The sequence below is a fragment of the Hylobates moloch genome, unplaced genomic scaffold (genome assembly GCF_009828535.3).
Source record: "Hylobates moloch isolate HMO894 unplaced genomic scaffold, HMol_V3 SCAFFOLD_8, whole genome shotgun sequence".
NCBI classification, from domain to species: Eukaryota; Metazoa; Chordata; class Mammalia; order Primates; family Hylobatidae; genus Hylobates; species Hylobates moloch.
The window spans coordinates 68,156,756-68,181,245 of record NW_026652283.1 but is presented as its reverse complement, the minus strand read 5'-3'; the positions used below and the strand labels follow the sequence as shown (position 1 = coordinate 68,181,245).

Below are 24,490 nucleotides of genomic sequence, written 5' to 3'. Positions count from 1 at the left end.
AAGGGTCTCATTTCATTTCCAAGCCCAAATAGCTCACAGTTGACCTTGAAACTATGGAACATAATTTTCCTGTCAAGATGATAGAGAAAAGACAAAGTCGTGACAGGGTTCTGAATGGGAACCATTACATTCATGTGAAGCAGCTCTGTTTTTAATACCCCCTCGGGAGAAAACATAGAAAGTTATGAGCTGAGCTAAGGAAAGATACGTGAATGCAAATCTGACCCTCATTCAACTCTAGACAATTCAGCTGGAGAAAAAAACATGTTATTTGAAGTCATATGTTTGACCTTCTTAGGTGAATTGCCATTATTTATCTCTACTCCCTAAGTGGTATTGCCTGGGTCCATTCTTATGCTCTGAAACCAGACTCCGTATCCAAATCTGTGTGATCATCCAAGCATTACGAGGTCTCCCTACTAGTACACCACACTTCATTTTTCAAGTAGCAGGAGGATCGAGCAGAGCATTCCTGTGGGGAGAGACCCAAACAGGCTGCCCCCAAACTGCTTCCTTCAGGCTGATAAGCCCCCATCGTAAATTATGCCGCGACTGGAGGCTTCAGCCTCTTGCCATCAGCTTGCCTTTCTTTTGGAAAGATACCAGCTCTGTCCCCTGAAATAAATCCTTTATTTTCAGAGTCCTAGAGGATTCCAAGGATCAGGAAAAGGAGCAAGAGAAGCCCCTCAGTTGTAGGGCAAATCATCCCACACTGCTGTTTCCAAGCCTCAAGCTAACATCTCATTCTGGCTGCGCTCCCTTCTGGATCTCAGCAGCAATTCTACCACAGGGTGATGTGGTATTTCCAGTCTTCCACTTCACCATCCCCCACACCCACTTTCCAGCTGTTGTCAAAGCAACATGAGAATTCACTGGGAGATTCAATAAGAAGAGATGGTCAGGTGGGAGGGGTGGGATAGGAGGAAAACATACTGAGATAAGAAAAGCACTTGGTCCTCAGAGAACACATTCCTGGAATGCTGGGCTGCATCTCCATGGCACATGCTTACACACTGGCTCCTGGATCTAAGCCTGAGCTTTTGAATTCATTTTCTTTGGCCTCAAAAGGTTCTCAGACTTGAAGCAAGATAAAGAGAGGGAGATGGAAGGATCTTGGGTTGATCTTCAGAACACCAGTTTGCACACTGTAGCCTACGTGACTACACGGGTCCGAAGATACACATTGATTGGAAAGACCTTGACCCAGCCTGTTCCAGTTCCATGCTATCCTTCTAGTCAATGACCCTGCTAAAAGCAGGAAAAGTGGCTGCCTGAACCCTGAGGCTACTAAGGCCTAGACTGAAACCTGTGAGCTCCTGAGCTTAAATCCCAGCCCTTTCCAATTCCAAACATTTTCCCCCAGATAAATCACTTTTTCTGGTCATGTCATCAACTACTTGCACATTATTTAATGGATCAGCCATATGGATGAGTCAGTTTGGCTGTTGGGGCTGCCAAAAGTAAAACCCCAGTTGATTTGGTGGGTTGCTTAAAAATCTTATTGACAACAATTTAATTCAGTCAAGCTGTATTTCATCCTGGGACAGTTTCAACCCTTGGAAGAAGGGGAATCACCATGTCCACTATCTCGACTGGAAACTGGGTTCTGAGGCTGTGCTGATGCATGTGTCTATAGCAACTCTGGGGAAAACAGTCCATTAAAAGTTGCAACAGTGACCTCCAAACTTTGGGAGCGGTTAAAACATCACGTAGCCATTTGGTTCTGTATGGACTCTGTCCCCAAACATACAATTTAAAGTTGACCATGCCGGTGCCTGGGCATGCTGTGGGGCCTGGTCGGGGGCAGGTGCCCAGCCTGGCCTGACCCCACGTTCTCCCCACCCTCTGCACTCTGATGCTGAGTGGGTGCCAACCCGATCCCAGCCAGAGTGTGCTCCAGAGGTCCTGGGTCCAAGTGTTCGCCGCCTCATGACAGCGGTACCCAAATCCCTACAGCAAACACAGTACACAGGGTGGAGACCCTTGAGCAGAAGCTCCTGTCCTGGCAACCTGACCAAGACCAGCAGATGCCCCGCTGAGCTGAGCCACTGTTTCTTGCCAGTGCCGCTCACTTGGTGTCCATCCTGGAACACTTTACTGTGAAGCCATGGAAACAGACATGACCACCTCACCTGGAACATCAACCACACCCGGCTGTGGTGGTAGAGGAACCACACACTTACTCTGGGAACTCTGACAGCAGTGCCTGGACCCAAATCCACTGGAAAGCCTGGGTCTCCTGTAGCTTATTTAACCATCTCCAGAGCTGTCCAGGAATTTGGTCTCACCCAATTCAAAACCAACGTGATCATGACTAGGAAGGGTTTTGAATACATCTTGGCCAAGCTGCACAGTGTGGCCCCTTCCAAAACACTTATTGAGACAGCTAAGGGACCCAAGGAGAAGGCAAAGAAGACAGCACTGGAAGCTGCAGAGAAGGCCAAGGACCCAGCCATCCAGGGAGCCCCCAAACAGCAGCTGCAGTCAGTGTAGCCAGCTCACCACGCCACAGCACCCCAGACAGCTCAGCCAACTTCCTCTACCCTCTCCCCATTGTATGTTATTATTAAAAATCAACTTCCAGCCCCCCAAAAGAAATTTTTAAAAATATTTAAACTTAATTGTAAATGATTTTGATTTTGAGATGTCTGCGTGAATTTCATCATAATCTTGCATTCTCTTAGACACTCAGGGTTTCTCCCAAAAAATCCAGCAAGGAATCAACCTTCCGCCCCTTAGGTCAGGAAATAGTCTTGCCAATGCTAAGAAGGAGAGCAAAGTTTTTCAAAAGTTAAGGCTCCCTCTAGGGAAACATATATGACGTGCTCAGATAAGGCTTTAAGCATTAGTTCTGACCCTATCCCAGCTACTCCAGCCTGTACCTGCTCCACAGAGAAGGCTGCATTAGAAAGCTTCATGGGGTTCTCATGGAAAAAGAGTGGCTAGGGAGAGAAACTCCCCACATTCTTCCATGACACCATGTCTTCCAATAATAATGGCTAACATTTATTGAGCTTTTACTATGTGCTAGGCACTATTCTAAGTGTACTCCCTAATCTAATCCTTATTAAAAACTCTCTGAAGGTGGTACTATCATTATCTCCATTTTACAAGTGGAGAAACTGAGACACAAAGAGATCAAGCAACTTACCTAGAGACATACAAGGAATAAGTAACAGTGCCAGGATTCTAGCAAAGGAAGTCAGGCTGCAGGGTTCATCTCTTAACTGCTATATCCCAGCAGCTCTTGAACCAGAGCAGGAAGAAGCATTTGGAAGGCTTGGTAAAATACAGATTGCTGGGCCTTGCTCCCAGAGTTTCTGATTCAGTAGTCCTGGGTGAGACCTGAGGATTTACTTCTCTAGCACATTCCAGAGCGACCCTGATGATACTGGACCACACATTTGAGAATCACTGTCTGTGCTATTCTACCTCTGGAGAAAATTCTTGATAGAACTTTCTTCTTGCCCACACACTTCTCCACTCCAGATACAAAGCTCAATGAGAGATGAGTTATACTGAGTAATTTCACAAGCTCAACTAGCCAGTCTTTCAGGAGGCCTCAATTATTTCTCAGACATCACCGTGTCAAGACCCATGGGGCTTCCAGGAGCAGAATCCCAGCCTTCTGGGTGGAGCCCCTCTGGGCCACTGACTGGAAATACAGTCCATGGGAAATTAGGGTCCAGGCCGGCACCTCTTCATTTTTCTATCTAAACTCACTCCTTTGTTGATAACACATTGTTTCTAAGCATATAAGTGTTATTAAGCAACAGCAAGGCCAAGGTGGGGGGATTGCTAGAGGCCGGGATTTCGAGACCAGCATGGGCAACCAGGCAACAAGTTCCCATCTCTACAAAAAAAAAAAAAAAAAATCAAAACATTAGCCGAGCAGTCTAATCAAAAAAAAAAAAATCAAAACATTAGTCGAGATGGTACACACCCTGGGGTCCTAGCTACTCAGTAGCCTGAGGCAGGAGGAACACTTGAGCCCAGGAGGTTGAGGCTGCAGTGAGCCAAGATCAGCCACTGCACTCCAATCTGGGTGACAGAGGGAGTCTCTGTCTCCAAAACGAATAAGAAGATGCAAGAGTAAATCTCATTTGTTTGCTAAAACTTTCTTTATAGATGTTTTTAAAGTTATTATATCTCCCCAGGTTAATTAATTAATTTATTTATTTATTGAGACAGAGTTTCACTCTTGTTGCCCAGGCTGCAGTGCAATGCCGGGATCTCGGCTCACCACAACCTCTGCCTCTCAGGTTCAAGCAATTCTCCTGCCTCAACCTCCCAAGTAGCTGGAATTACAGGTGCCTGCAACCACGCCTGGCTAATTTTTGTATTTTTAGTAGAGATGAGGTTTCACCTTGTTGGCCATGCTGGTATCGAACTCCTGGCCTCAGGTGATCCACCCACCTCAGCCTCCCAAAGTGCTGGGATTACAGGTGTAAGCCACCATGCCAGCATCCCCAGGTTAACTTATAAGCTCATTCATTTATTCATTCACTTCAGAGTCACTTCAGAAATACGTAGAACAACAAAATACACATATGTGGGTGGGGAACTCATAGTACAGATAAAATACAAATTGAGCGATTCTGTAACATAAAGCCAGGATAACGTTAGTACACAAAGATGCAAACCATAAGACAAACTCAAAGAAGGAAACGCAACAGGTGCTAAGATTTACAGTTTCTTAGAAGCTCTTTTACACACCGACATCTAAAAAATATTTCTGTCATTAAGAGGCATACTACATGATGTGGTCTACAATGTTCTCCACAGCATCTCCAAGTTAAATACAAAAAAAAGTTTCACAGTACATTTATTACAGTAGCTCTCAAAGCACACTCTAGGCTATAATATTCTGCAAAATATAGACCCTTCAGGGACCTACATGTCAGGGCAACTGCCTTACCTACAGTAGGTTGCAATAAATATTTGAGAAGTAAAAACACTTCCAGTAGTTGGCTCTTCACTATTCATAGTTCAAAGTATGTGTATGAAGCACTGCAACTGCACTTCTGTCCAAATGCCTTGTAATTCTGATACTTTTGCCACTAACCTTCCACCCAACTTACCTTGCTAACTTGAACTTCATTTCCTAATGCTTGAAGACTATTAGTACATCCTCATAGTGAAAGCCATCATATCATCTCTTTTTTAAAAAGTCCAGTTTTTCTCAAAAGATGACTCTTAAAGGTGTATCATTAAGCACTCTCATCAAATCACCATTCATTAGTTTTGGTCTGTGACATCCTCTACTCTGACATTTTTCTGTGCCATTTGTAGCATAATGAGAACCATTTAAACCAAGTATCAGAGGCTGAGATTCTAATCCTGTCCCCATAACTTGGTGGCTGTGTGGCTTAACTTCTCTCAGCCTTGTTTTTCTCATTTGTTAAATGAGAGAGAAGAAAACTTGCCACCTAAAAACTCTCATTTAAGAAATGAATAAAAGACCTGAATGAACAAATGTTGACTCTTAGAATTATGAATTAAAGTTACAAGGATGACCTTAACTAATCGTCATTGACTTGTTTTCTCCTGGAAGTACTGATGCGTTACTGCTTCTAGGGGAAAACTACTACTATTCCCCCTGGAAGCAGTGATGCAATCATCAGTGTGTGTGATCCTTCACCTGCGGCTGCTAGGGCAGTGGTGATGAAGAGGGAGAGATTCCCACTGTGAAGCATAGTGGATGGATAGGAGTGCTTCGTCACGGCTCAGCCAACGTTGCTCAGATCCAGAGACTGACTTCAACAAGCCGGTCTACACTAGTCATTGCACCACAAGGATCTGGTGGACAGCAGGAGTCAGCATCTAAAGAAAACAGGGCTGGAAAATAAAGAGACATAAGAACAAAAGTACTGAGTTAAAACAGGATAACGGGACAGGCTGAGGAAACTTCTGGAGTGGCAAGCCAATATCCACAGCTGGACCTGTTTAGATGGACAGGAAGGGATCACACAGATACTCTCTCACCCAGCTCACCTTACCAGTCATGGCACATGCTTGAAAGCCTGCCATGAAACTGGAAGATCTGGGAGGCCAGCCCAGTTTTCAAACTCAGACTTGCCAAACTGGTGTCCTTCCTGAGGCTCTCAACCTCAGAGTTAAGGAATGTGTTACTAGCAGTGGTTAATGTGTGAAAGTGTGTAAATGTCTTATTTATATATGTGCTTCATTTACTTGTATAAATTAGAACCGAGTTGAGTTTGTCTGAGTGATAACTCCTCTCCTACTGGTATTCCAATGGTTTCTTTGAATTAAAGACAAAGAGTGGGAAAACAGCCAGTGGTCTAGGAATTGCACATAATCTGAGGATTACTCATGGGTGTGACATGACATTAGGGAACTTAACCAGTTATAGAAGGAAATGGTGGGAAATGAGTGCTGGGGCCAAGAAAACTGAGTAGCCTCATGAAAATAACATAAGAGACAACATGGAATAGCTGTTGAAGTCCTGCTATGTATTTCAGAGAATCTGGGGAGGTAGGAAGACTCCAGTGCTCCATGCTCACAATGGCAACAGAAGGAAGAATCAAGCTAATTACAGATGGTCCTGCGTAGCCCTGGACTAATGATCCATCTGATTCTGATCATAAATCCTTTTCTCCCTAAAAGAGTTCTAATAATTTTATAATCTGGCTTCACTCATTTGGAATTTTTTAAACAGTAATATTCAGATACTAATTGCAGGAACAGAGAGGTACTTCAACCAATTTTTTTTTTTTTAAGTGATTCATTTACAATTTACGTATTAACAACTTCTGGTAGCCAGCTTCCTAGGTGCCTCCCAGTGATCCCCCTTTCCTGGGTATTCATGCCCTAGTGTGTAGTCCTTTCCGATATCCTACCAGCTTTGGTCTGTGTGACAAATAAAAGATGGCATAAGTGATGATGTCTGCCTTCCTACAGTAGGTCATAAAAGATACTGCTGCTTTCACCTTGCCCTCTTGGACCACTTGTTCTGAGAGAAGTTAGCTGCCATGCTGTGAGAACACCCAAGCAGCCCTATAGAGAGTTCCACCTGAAGAGGAATTGAGGCACCCATTTTTCAGTCTCACAAGTGCACCATGTTGGAAGCAGATCCTCCAGTGCCAGTCAAGCTTGCAAATGACTGGCCTCATGAGAGTTCCCGAGCCAGAACCTCTCAGCTAACCCACTTCCAGAAACCATGTATGATCATAAATGTGTTTTGTTGCCTTCGGTCATTTAATTTGGGATAATTTGTTATGGGCAATAGAAAACCAGTATATAACTCATGTGCTAATTACAAATTACTATTATCACTCATTCAAACCAGAAACCTAAGGACACTAATTTTCTACAACTTAGAAAATATTTAATAAAAATTTGTTGCTATTCCCCAAAAATAGCCCCAATAAACTTCAAGTTTTGTTGTATTTATGTGAATCTGCCCTGACTTTGACCAACTGGTATGTTATTTATTTGGGATTAGAGTCAGTTCTCCATTGATGGCCTCCCAGAAACAAGTCATTGGGAAGCTAGTCTAGTGTATATTTGGGTATATTTTATGATGATATCTAGGCTGTCATTTGGGACATGAATTAATAAGTTATTGGTGATTATTTAAAAAGCCACAGAGTCTCATCAAAGGAATTTATTTTCCTCTCATGAATTTGGCAAAAAGTTTTTATGGTACCAGGAGGGAATGAGCAGCAAAGGTAATCTCTGGGTATTTTAAACACATCTAAAATAGATCAAAAGGTTTCAGGATGATTCTTCCTGTCTAGCAGAAGTTAGACAGAAAATATAAAACTCAAATTATTATTTCTCACCATGGGAAAGGTGTGAACAAGAAGCAGTGTCAAAAGAAACTTGTTCTGCTTAGGCCAGTACATTATCCTGAGAGACTACAGTCCCCGTTTCCTAGGGCTTCATGACTTAGTTGGATCTGTGAGTTCCAAGAACATCTGACATAGCAACATCTGGGAGGCAAGAGAAAAAACATATTCCAAAGCAAAATATGAACTCTGTTTAGATTGGTCCCATCCTGAACTATATGTTCCCCTTTAATCAGTGCAAATAAGCAAAAGCTAGCAATATTTGCAAAGGCCTTAGTTATGACTTACTTTCCTCCAGAAAGAATTGTACCCACCAATTACTAACTGGGAAATGAAAGAAACCAAACTTTAATCAAGATTGTTACCCAAAGACCAAAGAAAAGTAGGTCATCCAGAGGATATTTCCCAAATATTTCAGCATAGTTTATTTCCCATGTACTGCCACAGACCCTTATTATCTGATGAGAATTTCTTTATTTTTCATCCCTCCACTCCCAGGAAGCCCCTTCTGATACCTAGACTATGTGAAGAACTCTCCTCTCTGCTCTCCCTCCATACAATAAGAATTTTGAAGGCCTGGTTCTATCTAACTCGTTTTAGGGCCTCAGTGCCTAGCACAGAGCCTGGCACATGGGAACAAATTATATTTGTTGACTTAATGTATGTTGAACTCATGATTTTCTTATCATAACATTCTGCTCTTTCTCTGGCAGTGCTTATTTGACAATTCCCCTTGATGTATTTTCTCTGTCCATTCCCTTTTATAGCTCTCATTCTGAAGGTTTATATTTTACTGTTTGGATCAGCAGCAGGCAAAAAAAAAAGGACAAAAATCTCTCCACATTTCTTTCCAGTCTGTGAGAATCTTACAACTCAAAACACTACCATGTAACTTTACACCCACTAGGATGGCTATAAGCAAAAGAACAAAACAAAAACATATAATAGCAAGTATTGGTGAGGATGTGGAGAAATTGGAACCCTCATACATTGCTGGTGGGGATGTAAAATGGTGCAGCCACTGTGGAAAACAGTTTGCCAGTTTCTCACAAAGTTAATCATAAAAGTACCAAATGACCCAACAATTCCACTCCTAGGTATATACCCAAGAGAAGAAAAAACAGATCTTCAAACAAAAACTTGTACACAAGTCTTCAAAGCAGTACTATTCACTATAGCCAAAGGTGGAGACAATTCAAATGTCCATTAACTCATGAATGAGTAACAATATGCTGCATCTCCACACAGCGGAATATTATTTGGTCATAAAAAGGAATGCAGTTGTAATAGATACTATAGCACGGATAAGACTTGAAAGCAGTATGTTAAGTGAAGAAAGCCAGTTACAAAAGACTAACCATTACAAAATTTCATTTTTATGAAATGTCCAGAACAGGCAAACCTATAGAAACAGAAAATAGATTACTAGTTTCTTAGGTCCTGGGAGAGGGTGAAAGGATAGGTAATTGATAGCTAAAGGATAAAGAGTTTCTCTTTGTGATGATGAAAATGTCCTAAAGTTGACTGTGATGATGGTTGCACATACCTGTGAATATACTAAAAACTATTGAATTGCACATTCTAGATAGGTGAATTATATTGTATGTGAATTATTATTATTATTATTATTATTATGAGATAAGGTCTTGTTCTGTCTCCCAGGCTGGAGTGCAGTGGTACAATCTCTGCTCACTGCAGTCTCAGCCTCCTGAGCTCAAGTACTCCTCCCACTTCAGCCTCCTGAGTAGCTGGGACTACAGGCATGTGCCCTTATGCCTGGCTAATTTTTATTTTATTTTTTTTAGAGAAGGGCTCCTGAACTCAAGCAATCTGAGCCATGATGCCTGGCCTTGGTATGTGAATTATATCTCTAATAAAGCTGTTTTTAAAAGAAACTACCATGGGCCAAACGTGGTGGCTCATGCCTGTAATCCCAGAACTTTAGGAGGCCAATGTGGGTGAATCACTTGAAGTCAGGTGTTCGAGACAAGCCTAGCCAACATGGCAAAACCCCATCTCTACCAAAAATACAAAAAAATTAGGCGGGCATGGGTGTGCACACCTGGAGTCCCAGCTACTTGGAAGGCTGAGGCAGGAGAATTGCTTGAACCCAGGAGGCGGAGGTTGCAGTGAGCCAAGATCACACCACTGCACTCCAGCCTGGGCAACAGAGTGAGGTTGCCCAAAAAACAAACAAACAAACAAAACACTACCATGTAGCATGAGGGAATTGTGGTGCTGGAATCGTTCTGTATCCTGTTTGTGGTAGTAGTTACAAGACTATGCATGTGTTAAAATCCATAGAACTCTACACTCCCAAAAAGTAACTTTTACTGTATGTTTGTAAAAGTAAAATAAAATAATAAACCTATTATGTGCCCCTTTAGATGGAATCGATGGTCAACTTCACTTGAGACTGGTGCAGCTAATTAAAAATTTCTGTGTAGGTGCAAAGAGAGCACTCAGACCCAAAGGACAAAGCCTACACCTATTTCCTTAGCTGCATTCTGCAGCAGAAATCCAGATAAACATAGAGAGATTATCATTTATGTAATCCTGTCTCCACTTCATGCTTAAAGCAGAGTCGTTGATTCCGTGGTCCAAGCTTTCATTCCAAGCCCCAGTAACCCCTGATGATTTCTCTGAATTCTCCATTGTACACGTACCAGATACTGAACTTGATCTGTCTCTGTAGAATAAATCAGCAATGGAAAAAAAATTATACAATCCTTCAACTCTAAGTCTTCAAAAGATTCCCCAAGACTTGCAAATGTGAAGTACTGTGGGATACTGCATATTTACCAACAGGAGCTCCGCATTCTGGCTTTTGGTTGAGGTGAGGAGATTTCAGGAGGAGCAAGTACAGAAATGGTGAAAAAAGAGACAAGATGTGGAAAGTGCTCTAGTGTCATAAGGAGAAAGCAGAAGACTCCAGAGACAACTGCTATCAAAGATCGGAGAAATTCCCAAACTGGAGAAGGTCCTGGAACAGGAGCAAAAGCAAGAAACCTCTTGGGTTCAGCAGGTCCTGGGCTGTGGGTGGTCTGGGAGACACTCAAGAGCCCAGAGCATTTTAAGGCCATCACTAACCACATGTAAACAAAGTGATATTTGTAGATGTTCTCCATAATTACAGTCTTTCTACAACATGGTATTCGGAGTGCATTCATAGGTTCAAGTTGGGTGAGCTCCCTATTCAGCAGGTTGTATTTTACCAGCAGCTGAATGGGATTTAATATTAGGTAAAAGGACACTACCAAAATAGTAATAAAATTTAGACCCTCCATGCTAAGATCAATGCTTACTCTTGAGTTACAGAAAACTTGTGCAAAAACCACACCTGCCACCTATACTCTTCTATTTTCTTGGTTCCGCCTACCTTACAGTCATCTTTTATCTACCCCCACCTCTAGCCCTAAAGCTCCTAATACTCCACTAATCTGTCCCTCTGAGGATGGGCTCATTGATATATTTGCTGCAAAATCGCCTTGTTTTGTAGCTGCCCTTTTTCCCATGGGTAATGCATATATCTGAACCTACCCCACATAGTCATTCACTTGGAGACTAATTTGAAAGATCTGATTCCCAGAAATCTGTTTTAATATGAAGCCTATAAAACTTACATATGACTTTCTGTGTGTCAGTCAAAATTTTTTTAGCTCTCACTGCAATAACTTCTCAACAGTGGGGATAGAATGAGGATAAAAGATACATGAACAAATCATTGCTAAAACATTTTGAGAGCTTTCATCTGAACTAACTTTGAGAGTTAGTTTAAAACCACACCAGGAAACCAGGCCTGATACACAGACCTTCTATAACACGCTAGCCCTCATGTTAGTATTTGGCCCTTATTGGGTGAGGCCATGCTGCTCCCCTCTACTGACGGAAAGAGTCTTCTACTGATGGGAAGGAGAATACTTTCCCATGGATTTTACGTCAGAACTCTCCTACAACATATTGAGTCATCTGGGACACTTCATTTAGCATCTCTGGGCTTCAGTCTCCTCATCTCTGAAATATAGAGGGGCAGGTAGGGTGGGGGGAAATAAACCAGGTCATCATGAACATCCCTTCCAGTTCTAACATTCTGTGACCATTTCACTGGTGATAGGGAAGCCTCAAGTCCTAATATCTGCTGAGTCATTCTGTCTCAGGCTTTGGATTCATCTTCCATTGCTCTGATTGAAAAATGATAAACTCTGTGGTAGGGATGCATGTCCCTGGAATGTACCAGTAACCAGAGGCACAAAGGTCCCTAAGAACCGGGACCACCTGTATTAACTGGGATTCGGTATAGCAGCATATAATGGAATGCCCAAAATAACTGAGACTTAAACATAAAAAAGTTGTTCTCCTACAAAAAAAAAAAAAAAAAAAAAAAAACCACACATGAAGAAGAAGGCAACGTACACAGAGACTAAGATTCCTTCTAACCTTCTGTTCCACCACTCTCAGTGCATGGCTTTCATACTTACAGTCCTGGATGACTACTGAAGCTCCAGATACCACATTCAAATTCCAGGCAGCTGGAAAGATAACGGAAAAAAGGCTAAATAGGCACACTTTCAGCAGAGTCACCCCCCTTTAAAGAGCCTTCCTAGAGATCCGTATAAAGTTTGCATTTGGATTTCAATGACCAAAATGTAGTCACAAGGCTACATATAGGTGCAAGGGAATCTAAGAAATGTAGTTTTTAAGTGGGCACATTGCTGCCCTCAGTGATACAGGAGCTCTGTTGATTGGGAATAAGAGAATGAATGCTGAGTAGACAACCTGCAGTATTAGCCACACTACTTTCATGTCTTCTGGAGTACCTGCACTGTCCCTGGGAGGAGCTTATTCAGTGCTGTTGATTTGACCTGACCGTCAGCAGCAGGTGATCTGATCTAGAAGTGGCTTTGCTTTCTGCTGGCATAAACAAGCATCCTCTAGTCTGGTCCTCAGAACAGAGGCTGCGCATATAAGCATGGTTTTTCCAGTCTTTGAAATTACAAGTTGGTCAAAAACATTGATGTTCTCTCTTGGAAACCACAGCTATGTGTGAAAATTAAAAGAAGTTACTTCAATGTTCTAAGCTACTAAGACTTCTTAGTTAAATTAGAAATGAAAACTCACTGTGTCATTCTCTGTCCTCAGACTCACTCAGTGATTCTCTCACCTACAGATTCACACAGACCAATGGAAAGTAATTTCTTTTCTTCTTTTCTACTTTTTAAAATTGTGTTATTATTATTATTTTGTAGAGATGAGGTCTTTCCATGTTACCCACACTGGTCTTGAACTCCTGGCCTCAAGTGATTCTCCCACCTCAGCTTCCCAAAGTGCTGGGATTATGGGTGTGCACAACTATGTCTGACCTGATAGAAAGTGACTTCATCTGAAGGAGTGTAGAATCATGGATGAGTACCTGGTGTGCCTTAACTGTGCTACTGACCCATTCTCTCCTGAGGGTAGGCTCCATACACATATTCCCTCAGGAGAAGAAAGCATTCGTGGACTAGTTCTTCTTGTCCAATCCCTGTAGTTGTAAGAGTTCCTTGGCCATAAGAAAAGGAAAATGAGAAACAAAGTGAATTATGTAACTTGCCTAATTTTAGAGGCAGAGATTAGGTAAAATTTGGTTCTCAGCTCCCAGTATACTGTTCAAGTCAATACAACCCAAACTATATTGAAAAAATATATATCTACTATTGAGAACCAAATGTTTAAAATTATGAAGCATTTTCAATTGCTATCTGCACTGATTTTGTTATCCAGAATTTTGATTCTTGATTTTATCTTGCCTAGGTCCCTGTAACAGTCATCAGCTTAATTCAATATTTATTGAAAGCTTACTCAGTGATCAGTAACATGTTATGAGGGAGATAAAAAAGGATCATAAGATAAGGCCTTATAATTCTATTGTATTGTTAAGATATATGACCATGAATTAATGAAGTTAATTTTCAAATAAATATACCAACGACTGTCTATCTATGTGAGTGCTGTATCTTCTTAGGAAGCATTTAGCCCAATGATGGTGTTGTTGGTCAAAATATTTTTAGAATTCATATTTGGGAATTATTTTCAATAGCTGAACCAAATTATCTTAAATGTCCTCAATGGCTGTTCAATGTTTTGCTTTGAGAGTGGATTTTATTTGGGGGAGAAAGTCAAAGTCATTCAGACCTGAGTCTGATAAAGCAGATTTGAGTGGTTTGGTTTCCTGGTAACATTCAGTCAGCCCAGGATGGCCTTCTTCTAGGCCTCTTTTTCCACGATAAAAAGAGAGTGGTTCTCAAACTTGAGTGTGCATCAGAATCACTTGGGAGACTTCTTAAAGCACAGATTTCTGGGCTCCAATTTCTGATTCATCAGGTATGGTGGGGAGGCCTGATATTTTATTTTTAAATTTAATTTTATTTCATTTCAATAGTTTTTGGGGAACAGGTGGTTTTGGTTACATGGATAAATTCTTTAGTGGTGATTTCTGAGATATTGGTGCACCCATCAACTGGGCAGTGTACACTGTACCCAATGTGTAGTTTTTATCCCTTATTCCCCTCCAACCCTTCCCTACAAGTCTCCAAAGTCTATTATATCATTCTTATGAGGCCTGGGATTTTATATCTCAAATGAGCTCCCAAGTCAGGCTAATGCCACTGGTTAGGGAATCACAGTTTAAGAACCACTGCTTTAAGACAGTTATTTTAGGTTTTTCATTGCATATAGCTGCACTTAATCTTTTCAGAGACGGATAACCCCTCCTCTCAAGGAGCTTCCTTCTTGCCTCTTATGCTGTGTCCTGGGTACTTCGTGGCCTTGCACATTCCAATTAGGCAACTGGATGTGTGCCCAAAGCCCCTGCCACAGAAGAGATCACTTTTAGCCACAGCCACAGAGGATGGTACTAAAGCTTACGATGAAAAGCGCCCACGGGCATTTCTATAATTAAAACTTGAGCCTTGCCCAGCGCTGAGGAGTGTTACAGAAGGTTAAAGCCAGAAGGGGTGTTAATTATCATCTAGTTCAATTCCCTCTACCTCCTCTCCCCTCATTTTAGAGCTGAGGAAAGCAGGGCCCAGAGATGCTAAGTCCAGTGTCCAATATCACCCAATAAATTACAAAAGAGTTATTATGTAGAGTCCATGAGAAAGCGTCACAGTCACCCTCTAGCTTCAGAGGCCAGGGTAGTGATCTCACCCTGTCAAAGCCAAATGCAACATGAGGTAGGTCTGATATGATGTATGTATCCCCCAAATAACAAATAATACAAATCTGATAGCATGTTTCTACCCTAAACAGTCCAGCAGTTTGGGGTCCATAAAAAAAAGTATAGTACTTTACCAATGTGGGTTTTACTCCTGTCATAAAGCCATGTTGTTAAGACATACATAACCAAATACTCATTTTTGCATGCAGTGGAGTGTGCCAGAGTCTGAGTCCTGCATTCAGTTGACTCTGTTAGCATGTAACCAAAGCGGCATCTCCTGAGCGCAAAAGACAGCTACAGCAATCCTGAAGAGAAACACAACTTTGCCACTAAAATAAACCAAACAACTAGTCGATATGCCTTAATCTCACAGCCTAGGTCTGGCTCACCTATGGACCATAGATATGGCCAATCTCATCTGAATTGCCACTGAGAAAATCTAGCCTTAGGAAAAGTTAAAACTTGTAATGATACCAATCCCTTAGAGTGGTAGATTGGCAGCAATCAGCGAAACATTAAAACTTGGCTACAGAACACTGAAATATGCTAGGTAGTTGCTGTGGTTTGAATGTATGTCTCTCTCCAAAATTCATATGTTGGAACTTAAATTCCATTGTGATGGTATTAAGAGGTGGGGCCTTTAGGAGATGATTAAATCATGAAGATGGAGCTCTCATGGATGGGATTAGTAACGTTATAAAAGGGCTGCAAGGAACTAGCCAGGCCCTCTTGGCCCTTCCACCTTTCCACTGTGCTAGAAAACAGCCTTCCAGAGGACACAGCAATAAGGCACCATCTTGGAAGCAGAGACCATACCCCCACAAGACATCGAACATTTTTTTCTTTATAAATTCCCTAAGTCTCAGATATGTTGTCATAGAAGCACTAGTTCACTAATACAGTAGGTGAGCTACTTAAAAGAGCATTAAAAAAAGTCAAAAAGAGAAAACAGCTAGTCTTAAAATGCTATGGGGCTTAAGTCATTATTTCTCACTCTTTTTAGACACCGCAGAAGATCTAACTCTTAACCTGGACCTATTCAAAGATAGATGTTGAGAAACACAGATCAATGGCTCAAAAGCTTCTGAAAGTGATCAAGTAGAATATTTTTATTTTTAAATGTAAAATATCACCCCCTACTTGTTGCGAAAAAGTGGGGTGGAGGAAGTAACACCATTATTCATCCCCTCTATGGTGAAATATTCCTTATACTTAAGATGTAGTAGTCCACTCCATCTCCAATGATACATCTGTTTGTAGCAGATGATGGGGAGGTGAAGTGAGGGGCAGCTAGAATGCACATCCTCCGACTTTCTTTCTTGTAAACATTCACAGTGTTTACATGGGATCAGAGAAATGGCCAATAAACCAAAGGGGTTGATTTGGCTGACCCCTAACAGTGTCTTAAGCATCAATACGGTCAACATGTGTCCCATTTTCTTTCAAATTGATACCAGTTGATCGAATGACACTGACATTTTGGAAGCAACAGTCAAGGAAGAGGCTGCTGTGAAGGGTGAGTTGGAGAGCGGCAGACAGAAAGACTGGAGTTTCGGGAAAAGCAGAACCTGGGGAAGCTTGATTTCTCTGTCTCACTCCCTGGAATCGGCTGGATTTCCGACGGTGAATTAGGTTTGCAAGCCCCAGCCTTAGGTGCCCAACACCCTGTTCCATTTGCTCTGCCTCGCAGTATTCTTCCCTGCCATCCCTACCCCTGAAGCCCACTTTTTGGCCCCCAGAATCCTGCTGGAAACTCTCCTCTAGAAAACCATCCTGACCAATCTACCTACTGGCTGTACCTCCAGCAAACTTTTAGATACATTTCCTTAGAGTGGGTCCAGTGCATTCTTGAATGTAAGCATCTTACCCTCCCCTGTTTCTAGTCTATCAAAAGCTGCTCTTTTATTTCCCTTATGGACTCTGTCCTCATCACTTTCCCTGTTCTTCCAGCTTCTCCCCTTAGCCCATGGGGTGCTAACTGTTTAGGTTCCAGGAAAAGGCTGCCGATCTGCACTCCTTAACTGCCCCTGTATGTTAGGGCTGAGTTGGTCTCAGATGCTGCTTTCTTGCAGGCTGAGAGAGCTTGAAAATAGAGGTCTGGGAAAGGTCTGAAGAGTCCTAAAAAACTCACAAGGGCAGGCGTGCATGGTTGCTGTGGTTACCTGGCAGCTTGGTTGTCTAGCCACCTCCTCCCGACAAGGCAACACTTCTCTGTGAAGCACAAAGAGAAGATGCTTAAACCCAATTCACCCCAAGAGCCGGGGGAGCAGTGACTTAGTCACATCGTCTGCTTGTCACGATGTCAACAGCAAAGTTAGGGGTCACCAGGGCTGTGAGGGGAGCACACATGGAAAGCTACTTTGTGAATATTTAAGATTAGAATGAGATTAAACAGCCAAGCCAATGTGCCCTGCACTCTCTGAATTTTGTTCAGTTTTGCTTGAACTAACGCCACATCTGTCAGTGTGGTTCTTGCCTTGCCTGGCAGCCAAGCACATGGGCACACACAGGGCTTGGCAGGGGGGAAATGGGCTGAGACCCAGTCAGGACAGTCTCGTCTTTCTACCTGAGCCTCAAACTATGCTTTTCCAGGCTCCAGATGGTGATCATGATTGTTAAAAAGCAACCATTATCCCTGTTAATGAGGATAATAAAACTAAACAATTCACGAGCACCGACAACATATGGAACATCCTCCAAAACACAGATTTACCCAGCATTATCAGGAAATGAAGTTTTCCACATCAGTGAATTTTCTGGAAAATTAGGGCTTACCTCTTTTTTTAATCTTCAGTTTTTTTTTATTTCAACAGTTTTTTGGGAAACAGGTGGTATTTGGCCACATGAATAAGTTCTTTAGTGGTGATTTCTAAGATTTTTGGTGCACCCATCACCCAAGCAGTGTACCCTGTACCCAAAGTGTAGTCTTTTATCTCTTGCCACTGCCCACCATTTCCCCCGAGTCCCCAGAGTCCAATGTATCATTCTTATGCCTTTGTGTCCTCATAGCTTAGCTCCCACATATGAGTAAGCACATATGATGTTTGCTTTTCCAGGGCGTACCTCTTTAGCTCTGATATTTTTTTTCTGAAGATATTAACCAGTTGAGATGGAAATACGTGTCAAACATGTAATACATTCTCCCATCTTGCCAAATGGCGTAACAAATACTACATACGCCACTTTTCCTGGATCTCTCCTTATGAACATGGAGTGAACCACAGGGCCGGGGAGAGGTCTCCATTCATATCATCTTTGGGTCTTCATTGGGACAGTTAGCCCACTTTGCCTTGACCTAGTCAGCTGTATTCAGGTCTCTCTGCACTTGACAGTAAGCTCCTTAAGAAGGAACCAGGCCTTCCCCATCCCTCACCTTCATCCCTTACAGCCTTGCCACTCAAGAGGTGGCCCTCAGAGTAGCAAATCAGCACCACCTAGAAGCTTATCAGAGAAGCAGACTTTCTGGCTCCAGCCCAGACCTACTTAATGAATCAGATTCTGAATTTTAACAAGATCCACTGGTGATTCATATGCGCATTGAAAGTCAGGAAATATTACCCTCCAGTTGTGCATGCCAGCTTGTCCCTGACCAGTTATATCAGCATCACCTGAAGTTTCTTGTTAGACACAGAACTTGGGGCCTGGTACAGAATCAGAATCTCTGAGAAGTGAAACTCAGAAATCTACTTTTATCGAACTCTACAGGTAATTCTGATAGAGTATCCAGCCCTAGGCCTTGCTCAGGGGAGGTACTCAATAAGTCTTTATTAAATTTAATGGAATTCTTATATTTGTGTTTTGTGGTTATCCTATCTCCTGGATGAGCAAGGTGAAAGGTGTTCATCCTTTTGTCTACGTAGGTAAAATTCCCATTTCTGATTTTCTAGCATAGTGACTAAGATCTCTAGCTTCACTAGTGAAAGAAGCCAGATACACTATGTAGATGTTTTATGATTGTATTTACATGAAACATCCTGAATAGACAAATCCATGGAGACATAAAGTAAATTAGTGGTTGCCAGAGACTGGAGAGAGGGAGGAATGGGGGAGTGACTGCTGGTGGGTATGGGGTTTATTTTTGGGGTGATAAAAATGAAATGTGAAATTAGATGGTGGTGATGGGTACACAACTTGTGAATATACTAAAAACCACTGAATGTACCCTTCAAAAGATAAAGTTATGTGAACTGTATCTCAATTTTTAAAAGGTCTCAGGTTTTAGAATCAGGCCACCAATGTTCAAATCCTGGTCTTGCCACATAGAGGCTATGTAATCTTGGACATGTTAATTAATGTCTTTGAGACCCAGTTACATTGTCTGTAAAGAGAATAACAAAGTGCCTATGCCAGAGGTTTGTTACGAGATTTAAATAAGATAATCTTTGTAAAAAGTGGCATGTGTTGGCTGGGCGTGGTGGCTCATGCCTGTAATCCCAGCACTTCGGGAGGCCGAGGCAGGCAGATCACCTGAGATCAGGAGTTCAAGACCAGCCAGGCCAACATGATGAAACCCCATCTCTACTAATAATACAAAAAATTAGCTTGGTGTGGTGGCGGGCACCTGTAATCTCAGCTACCGGGAGGCTGAGGCAGGAGAATCGCTTGAACCTGGGAGGCAGAGGTTGCAGTGAGCCGAGATCACGCCATTGCACTCCAGCCTGGGCAACAAGAGCAAAACTCCATCTTCGGAAAAAAAAAAAAAAAGTGACAGGTGTTACAGCTCAAGACACACCACCCCACAATATGACTGCAGGAGACCAAAATACACCACCCCAAAAATAGACCTTTTTGGCATATCATTTTGAGCAGGTTATTTTGAGAAATTGCAGACACAGGGTAACTCTGAAAAGTTGCCCTTTTGTAAAGGAAATTTACATTTATAAAGGAAATTTTTATTAGTAAAGATGTCTGTACCAGGAAGAGAGCTACTCCAAGATAACTTTTATCACCTGAGAAACTTTTCTCTTCATAACAAGACAATCTTTATTCACCATGCATTTCTTCCCCTCATTCTTTCGTAACTAGTATGCATACCCCACAGAAGCCCCTAACTCTTATTCTTTAGTGTAGCTCAGCATGCTGTTATAAGCCTCAATCATCTCACCATTTCTTTAAGTCACATTTTTGTGGGACTCCCATGCATACACTATTAAAATGGCTTTTCTCCTGTTAATCTGTTTTATGTCAATTTAGTTTGTAGGCCAGCAAAGAACCTAGAAGAGTAGATGAAAGCAATTCTCTTCCTACACTGGTATGTCACAAGTGCTAATACATTTTTCCTGCTGTAAGGGTGAAAAAAATGTGTAATGCCTTTTTGATCACCCATCACAAGGATTACAACCAACACTCCTATAATAAAGGACAGATTAATAAGAGGCAAGCATTACAAATTTATTTAAAACCAAAATGTTATGTCACACAGGAGACTTCAGAAATGCAGACCTAAGAGCTGGGCCCGGTGGTGCCTGCTGTAGTCCCAGCTACTCAGGAGGCTGAGGTGGGAGGATAGCTTGAGCCCAGGAGTTTGAGTCCAGCCTGGGCAACGCGGAAAGACCCTGTCTCTTAAAAGAAAAAAGAAGGAAATGAAGAACCAACGACCCAGGGGAAAATATTGATTTTTTATGCTTGGTTTCAATGAAGAATGGGAAGCTGTGTAAAAATGTGATTGGACAAAAGGGTATGAACTAACAGCTGTAGACTCAGGGTGTTGGGAGAGGAAGCAGCAAGGCCTGTCCAGATTCTTCTTGACCTCTCTGTGTAACACTCTTTCCTCCATGCATAGGACAGAACATCTGTCACATAAAGAAGATCAGAGAGTGAACTTTTTAGGTTTTGTGGCTTGCTTTGGGGATAGAAGTTTTAGTTTCAGTGACCTGCTTTAGGGGAGAGGAATGTATGACTCACTTCCAGAAAGAAAGACAGGTGGGAGACAGGTCAGAAAGACCTTGCTTCTGAGACCCTTCCAATCTTTTTCAATTCTAAGTATGTAGCACACCAAAGCACCATATTTTGGAATATCGTGTTCTGACCTTCGAACTGCTCATTTTGAATCCAACAATTCTTAAACTTTAAAATGCATAAGAATCACCTGGTGAGCTTCAAAAAATGAATGCCCTTGGATTTTCAGATTTGTAAGTCTAGAGAGTGGTTTCAGAATCAACATTTTTAATATGCTCACCATTCTGATTACAGATGGTCTGGAGATGACACCATGAGAAATAGTATTCTAAACTCTTGTCAACTGGAAAAATGAACAATGTTTTTAAATTATTCATTTGTTTCCCATTTAGAATGTATAAACTGGAAAGAACATTGCTTCTACCCTTACACCCCCCAGAATTTTGGATAATCTACAAATTTGTTTTTCTTGAACCTATCAGAGAGCTGAGGTTGAAAGGGAAACCAGCAAACCCAAAATCTAAGGAAACACGGACATCTCCAAAGGGAGACAAACACAAGCACTTGATTACCAAGGGCAGAGGCCACTGGTCCCAGATAAGGATAATTCAATGAAAATTTTTAGCAAATTGCTAAGGGCTGAGTTTAGGCTAGCAAGAGACTATTAAAGCCCTGGGGACCCAGACAAAGGAGAATTTACCCCTTCTTGCAGGCTTTTCCCCACAGACCTTACTGAGTACACACAAAAAAGATCAGGAGCAGGACAAGAGACTTCAGATAGCATCCCATGTGCTGCAAGCCTGGGAGAAAGTAACAGCTGCCCCCACGGGAAATGCATAAAGCCACACTTGGATCTTTGTCCCTGATATCTCCCCTACAGAACAAAAGCCTTAAAATGTTGGTGGAAGGCAACAATCCGTGTCGCTCTTAGGGCACTGATAAAGAAACCATTGCACCTGGGAGAAGAAGAGAGGTGGGGGGCAAACTCTCCAGCTATAGGAAGAAGCAAGTATATGTTTTGGGCCCAGACCTACAGCTAACGGTAAAAGAGGACCACTGAGAAAGCCCCATCCCCAAGACTCAGAGACACAATGCCTGCCTATACCTGAGACTTCTTTTTAAAATAATTTCACGCCGGGCGCAGTGGCTCACGCTTGTAATCCCAGCACTTTGGGAGGCCGAGGCGGGCGGATCACGAGGTCAGGAGATCGAGACCACGGTGAAACCCCGTCTCTACTAAAAATATAAAAAATTAGCCGGGCGTGGTGGCGGGCGCCTGTAGTCCCAGCTACTCGGAGAGGCTGAGGCAGGTGAATGGCGTGAACCCGGGAGGCGGAGCTTGCAGTGAGCCGAGATTGCGCCATTGCACTCCAGCCTGGGCGACAGAGCAAGACTCCGTCTCAAAAAAATAAAATAATAAAATAATAAAATAAAATAATTTCAAATTTGATTTTAGATTCAGGGGGTACATATGTAGGTTTTGTTATACATGAGTATATTGCTTGATGCTGAGGTTTGGAGTATGAATATTTCTGTCATCCAGGTAGTGAGCAGAGCACCCAACAAGTAGTTTTTCACCCCTTGTTCCCTCCCTCCTCTCCCCTTTCAGTAGTCCCCAGTATCTATTCTTGACATCTTTTTTTTTTTTTTTTTTTTGAAACGGAGTCTCGGTCTGTCGCCCAGGCTGGAGCGCAGTGGCGCGATCTCGGCTCACTGCAAGCTCCGCCTCCCGGGTTCACGCCATTCTCCTGCCTCACCCTCCCGAGTAGCTGGGACTACAGGCACACGCCATCACACCTGGCAAATTTTTGTGTTTTTCGTAGAGACGAGGTTTCACCATATTGGCCAGGCTGTTCTTAAACTCCTGACCTCGCAATCTGCCTGCCTCAACCCCCCAAAGTGCTGGGATTACAGGCGTGAGCCACCGCGCCTGGCCTTGTTGCCATCTTTATGTCTATGAATATCTACTGTAAAGCTGCTACTTATAAGTGAGAACATGCAATATTTGGTTTTGTTGTCCTGTTGTTAATTTGCTTAGGAGCACAGACTCCAGCTGCATCCATGTTGTTGCAAAGAATATGATTTTATTCATTTTTATGATTGCATAGTATTCCATGGTGTATATGTACCATGTTTTCTTTATCCAATCTGCCGTTGATGGGCACCTAGGTTGATTCCACGTTTTTGCTATTGTGAATACTGCTGCACTAAACATACTAGTGCATGCGTCTTTTTTGTAGAATGATTTATTTTCCTTTAGGTATATACCCACTAATAGGATTGGTGAGTCAAATGGTAGCTCTGTTTTAAGTTCTTTGAGAAATCTTCAAACTACTTTCCACAGTGGCTGAACTAATTTACATTCTCACTAAGAGTATGTAAGTGTTCCCTTTTCTCCACAGCCTTGCCAGTATCTGTTATTTTTTTTACTTTTTAATAATTGCTATTCTGACTGATGTGAGATGATATTTCATTGTGGCTTTGGCATTTTCATTTCTCTGATGATTGGTGATGTGAAACATTTTTCACATGTTTGTTGGCTGCTTGTATGTCTTCTGAGAAGTGTCTGTCCATGTCCTTTGACCACTTTAATAGGGTTATATGTTTTTCACCTGTTCAACTGTTTAAGTTCCTTATAAATTTTGGATATTAGACCCTTGTCAGATACATTGTTGCAAATATTTTCTCCCATTATGTGGGCTACCTGTTTACCCTCTTCATAGTTTCTTTTGCTATGCAAAAGATGTTTAGTTTAATTACGTCCCATTTGTCTTTTTTTTTTTTTTTTTTTTTTTGCGATTGCTTTTGAGGAGTTACTCATAAATTCCTTCTCAAATCTAATGTCCAGAAGGGTATTTCCTAGGTTTTCCTCTAGGATTTTTATAGTTTGAAGTCTTAGATTTAAATCTTTAATCCATCTTGAATTAATTTTTGTATATGATGAAACGTAGGGGCCCAATTTCATTCTTCTGCGTATGGCTAGTTGGTTATACCAGCACCATTTATTGAATAGGCGGTCCTTTTCCCATTGGTTATTTTTGCCAACCTTGTCAAAGATCAGATGTTTGTAAGTGTCTGGCTTTGTTTCTGAGTTCTCTATTCTATTCCATTGGTCTATGTGTCTGTTTTTACCAGTGCCATGCTGTTTTGGTTACTATAGCCTGATAATACAGTTTGAAGTCAGTTAATGTGATGTCTCTGGCTTTGTTCTTTTTGCTTTGAATTGCTTTGCTTATTCAGGCTCTTTTGTGATTCCATATGAATTTTAAAATAGTTTTTTTCTAATTCTGTGAAAAATGATAATTAGTAATTTGATAAGAATAGCATTGAATATAGATTGTTTTGGGCAGTATGGCCATTTTAACAATATTAATTCTTCCAATCCATGAGCATGAAATGTTTTTCCATTTGTTTGTATTATCTCTGATATTTTTCAGCAGTGTTTGTGTGTGTGTGTGTGTGTATGGCTATTGTAAATGGGATTACATTCTTGATTTGGCTCAGTTTGAACATTATTGGTGTACAAAAATGCTACTAATTTTTTTTACATTGATTTTGTGTCCTAAAACTTTACTGATGTTGCTTA

At 41.8% G+C, this 24,490-nt stretch overlaps 1 protein-coding gene across 1 annotated transcript in view; it reads right to left on the bottom strand.

Moving 5' to 3' along the window:
* Window positions 1–24,490, bottom strand: part of RXRG (retinoid X receptor gamma) — a 144,918-nt gene that overhangs the window by 94,618 nt on the left and 25,810 nt on the right. Inside the window, exon 4 of the mRNA XM_058442897.1 lies at window positions 12,290–12,340. Coding sequence (XP_058298880.1) covers window positions 12,290–12,340 — 51 coding nt within the window. The remainder of the gene's footprint in view (window positions 1–12,289; window positions 12,341–24,490) is intronic.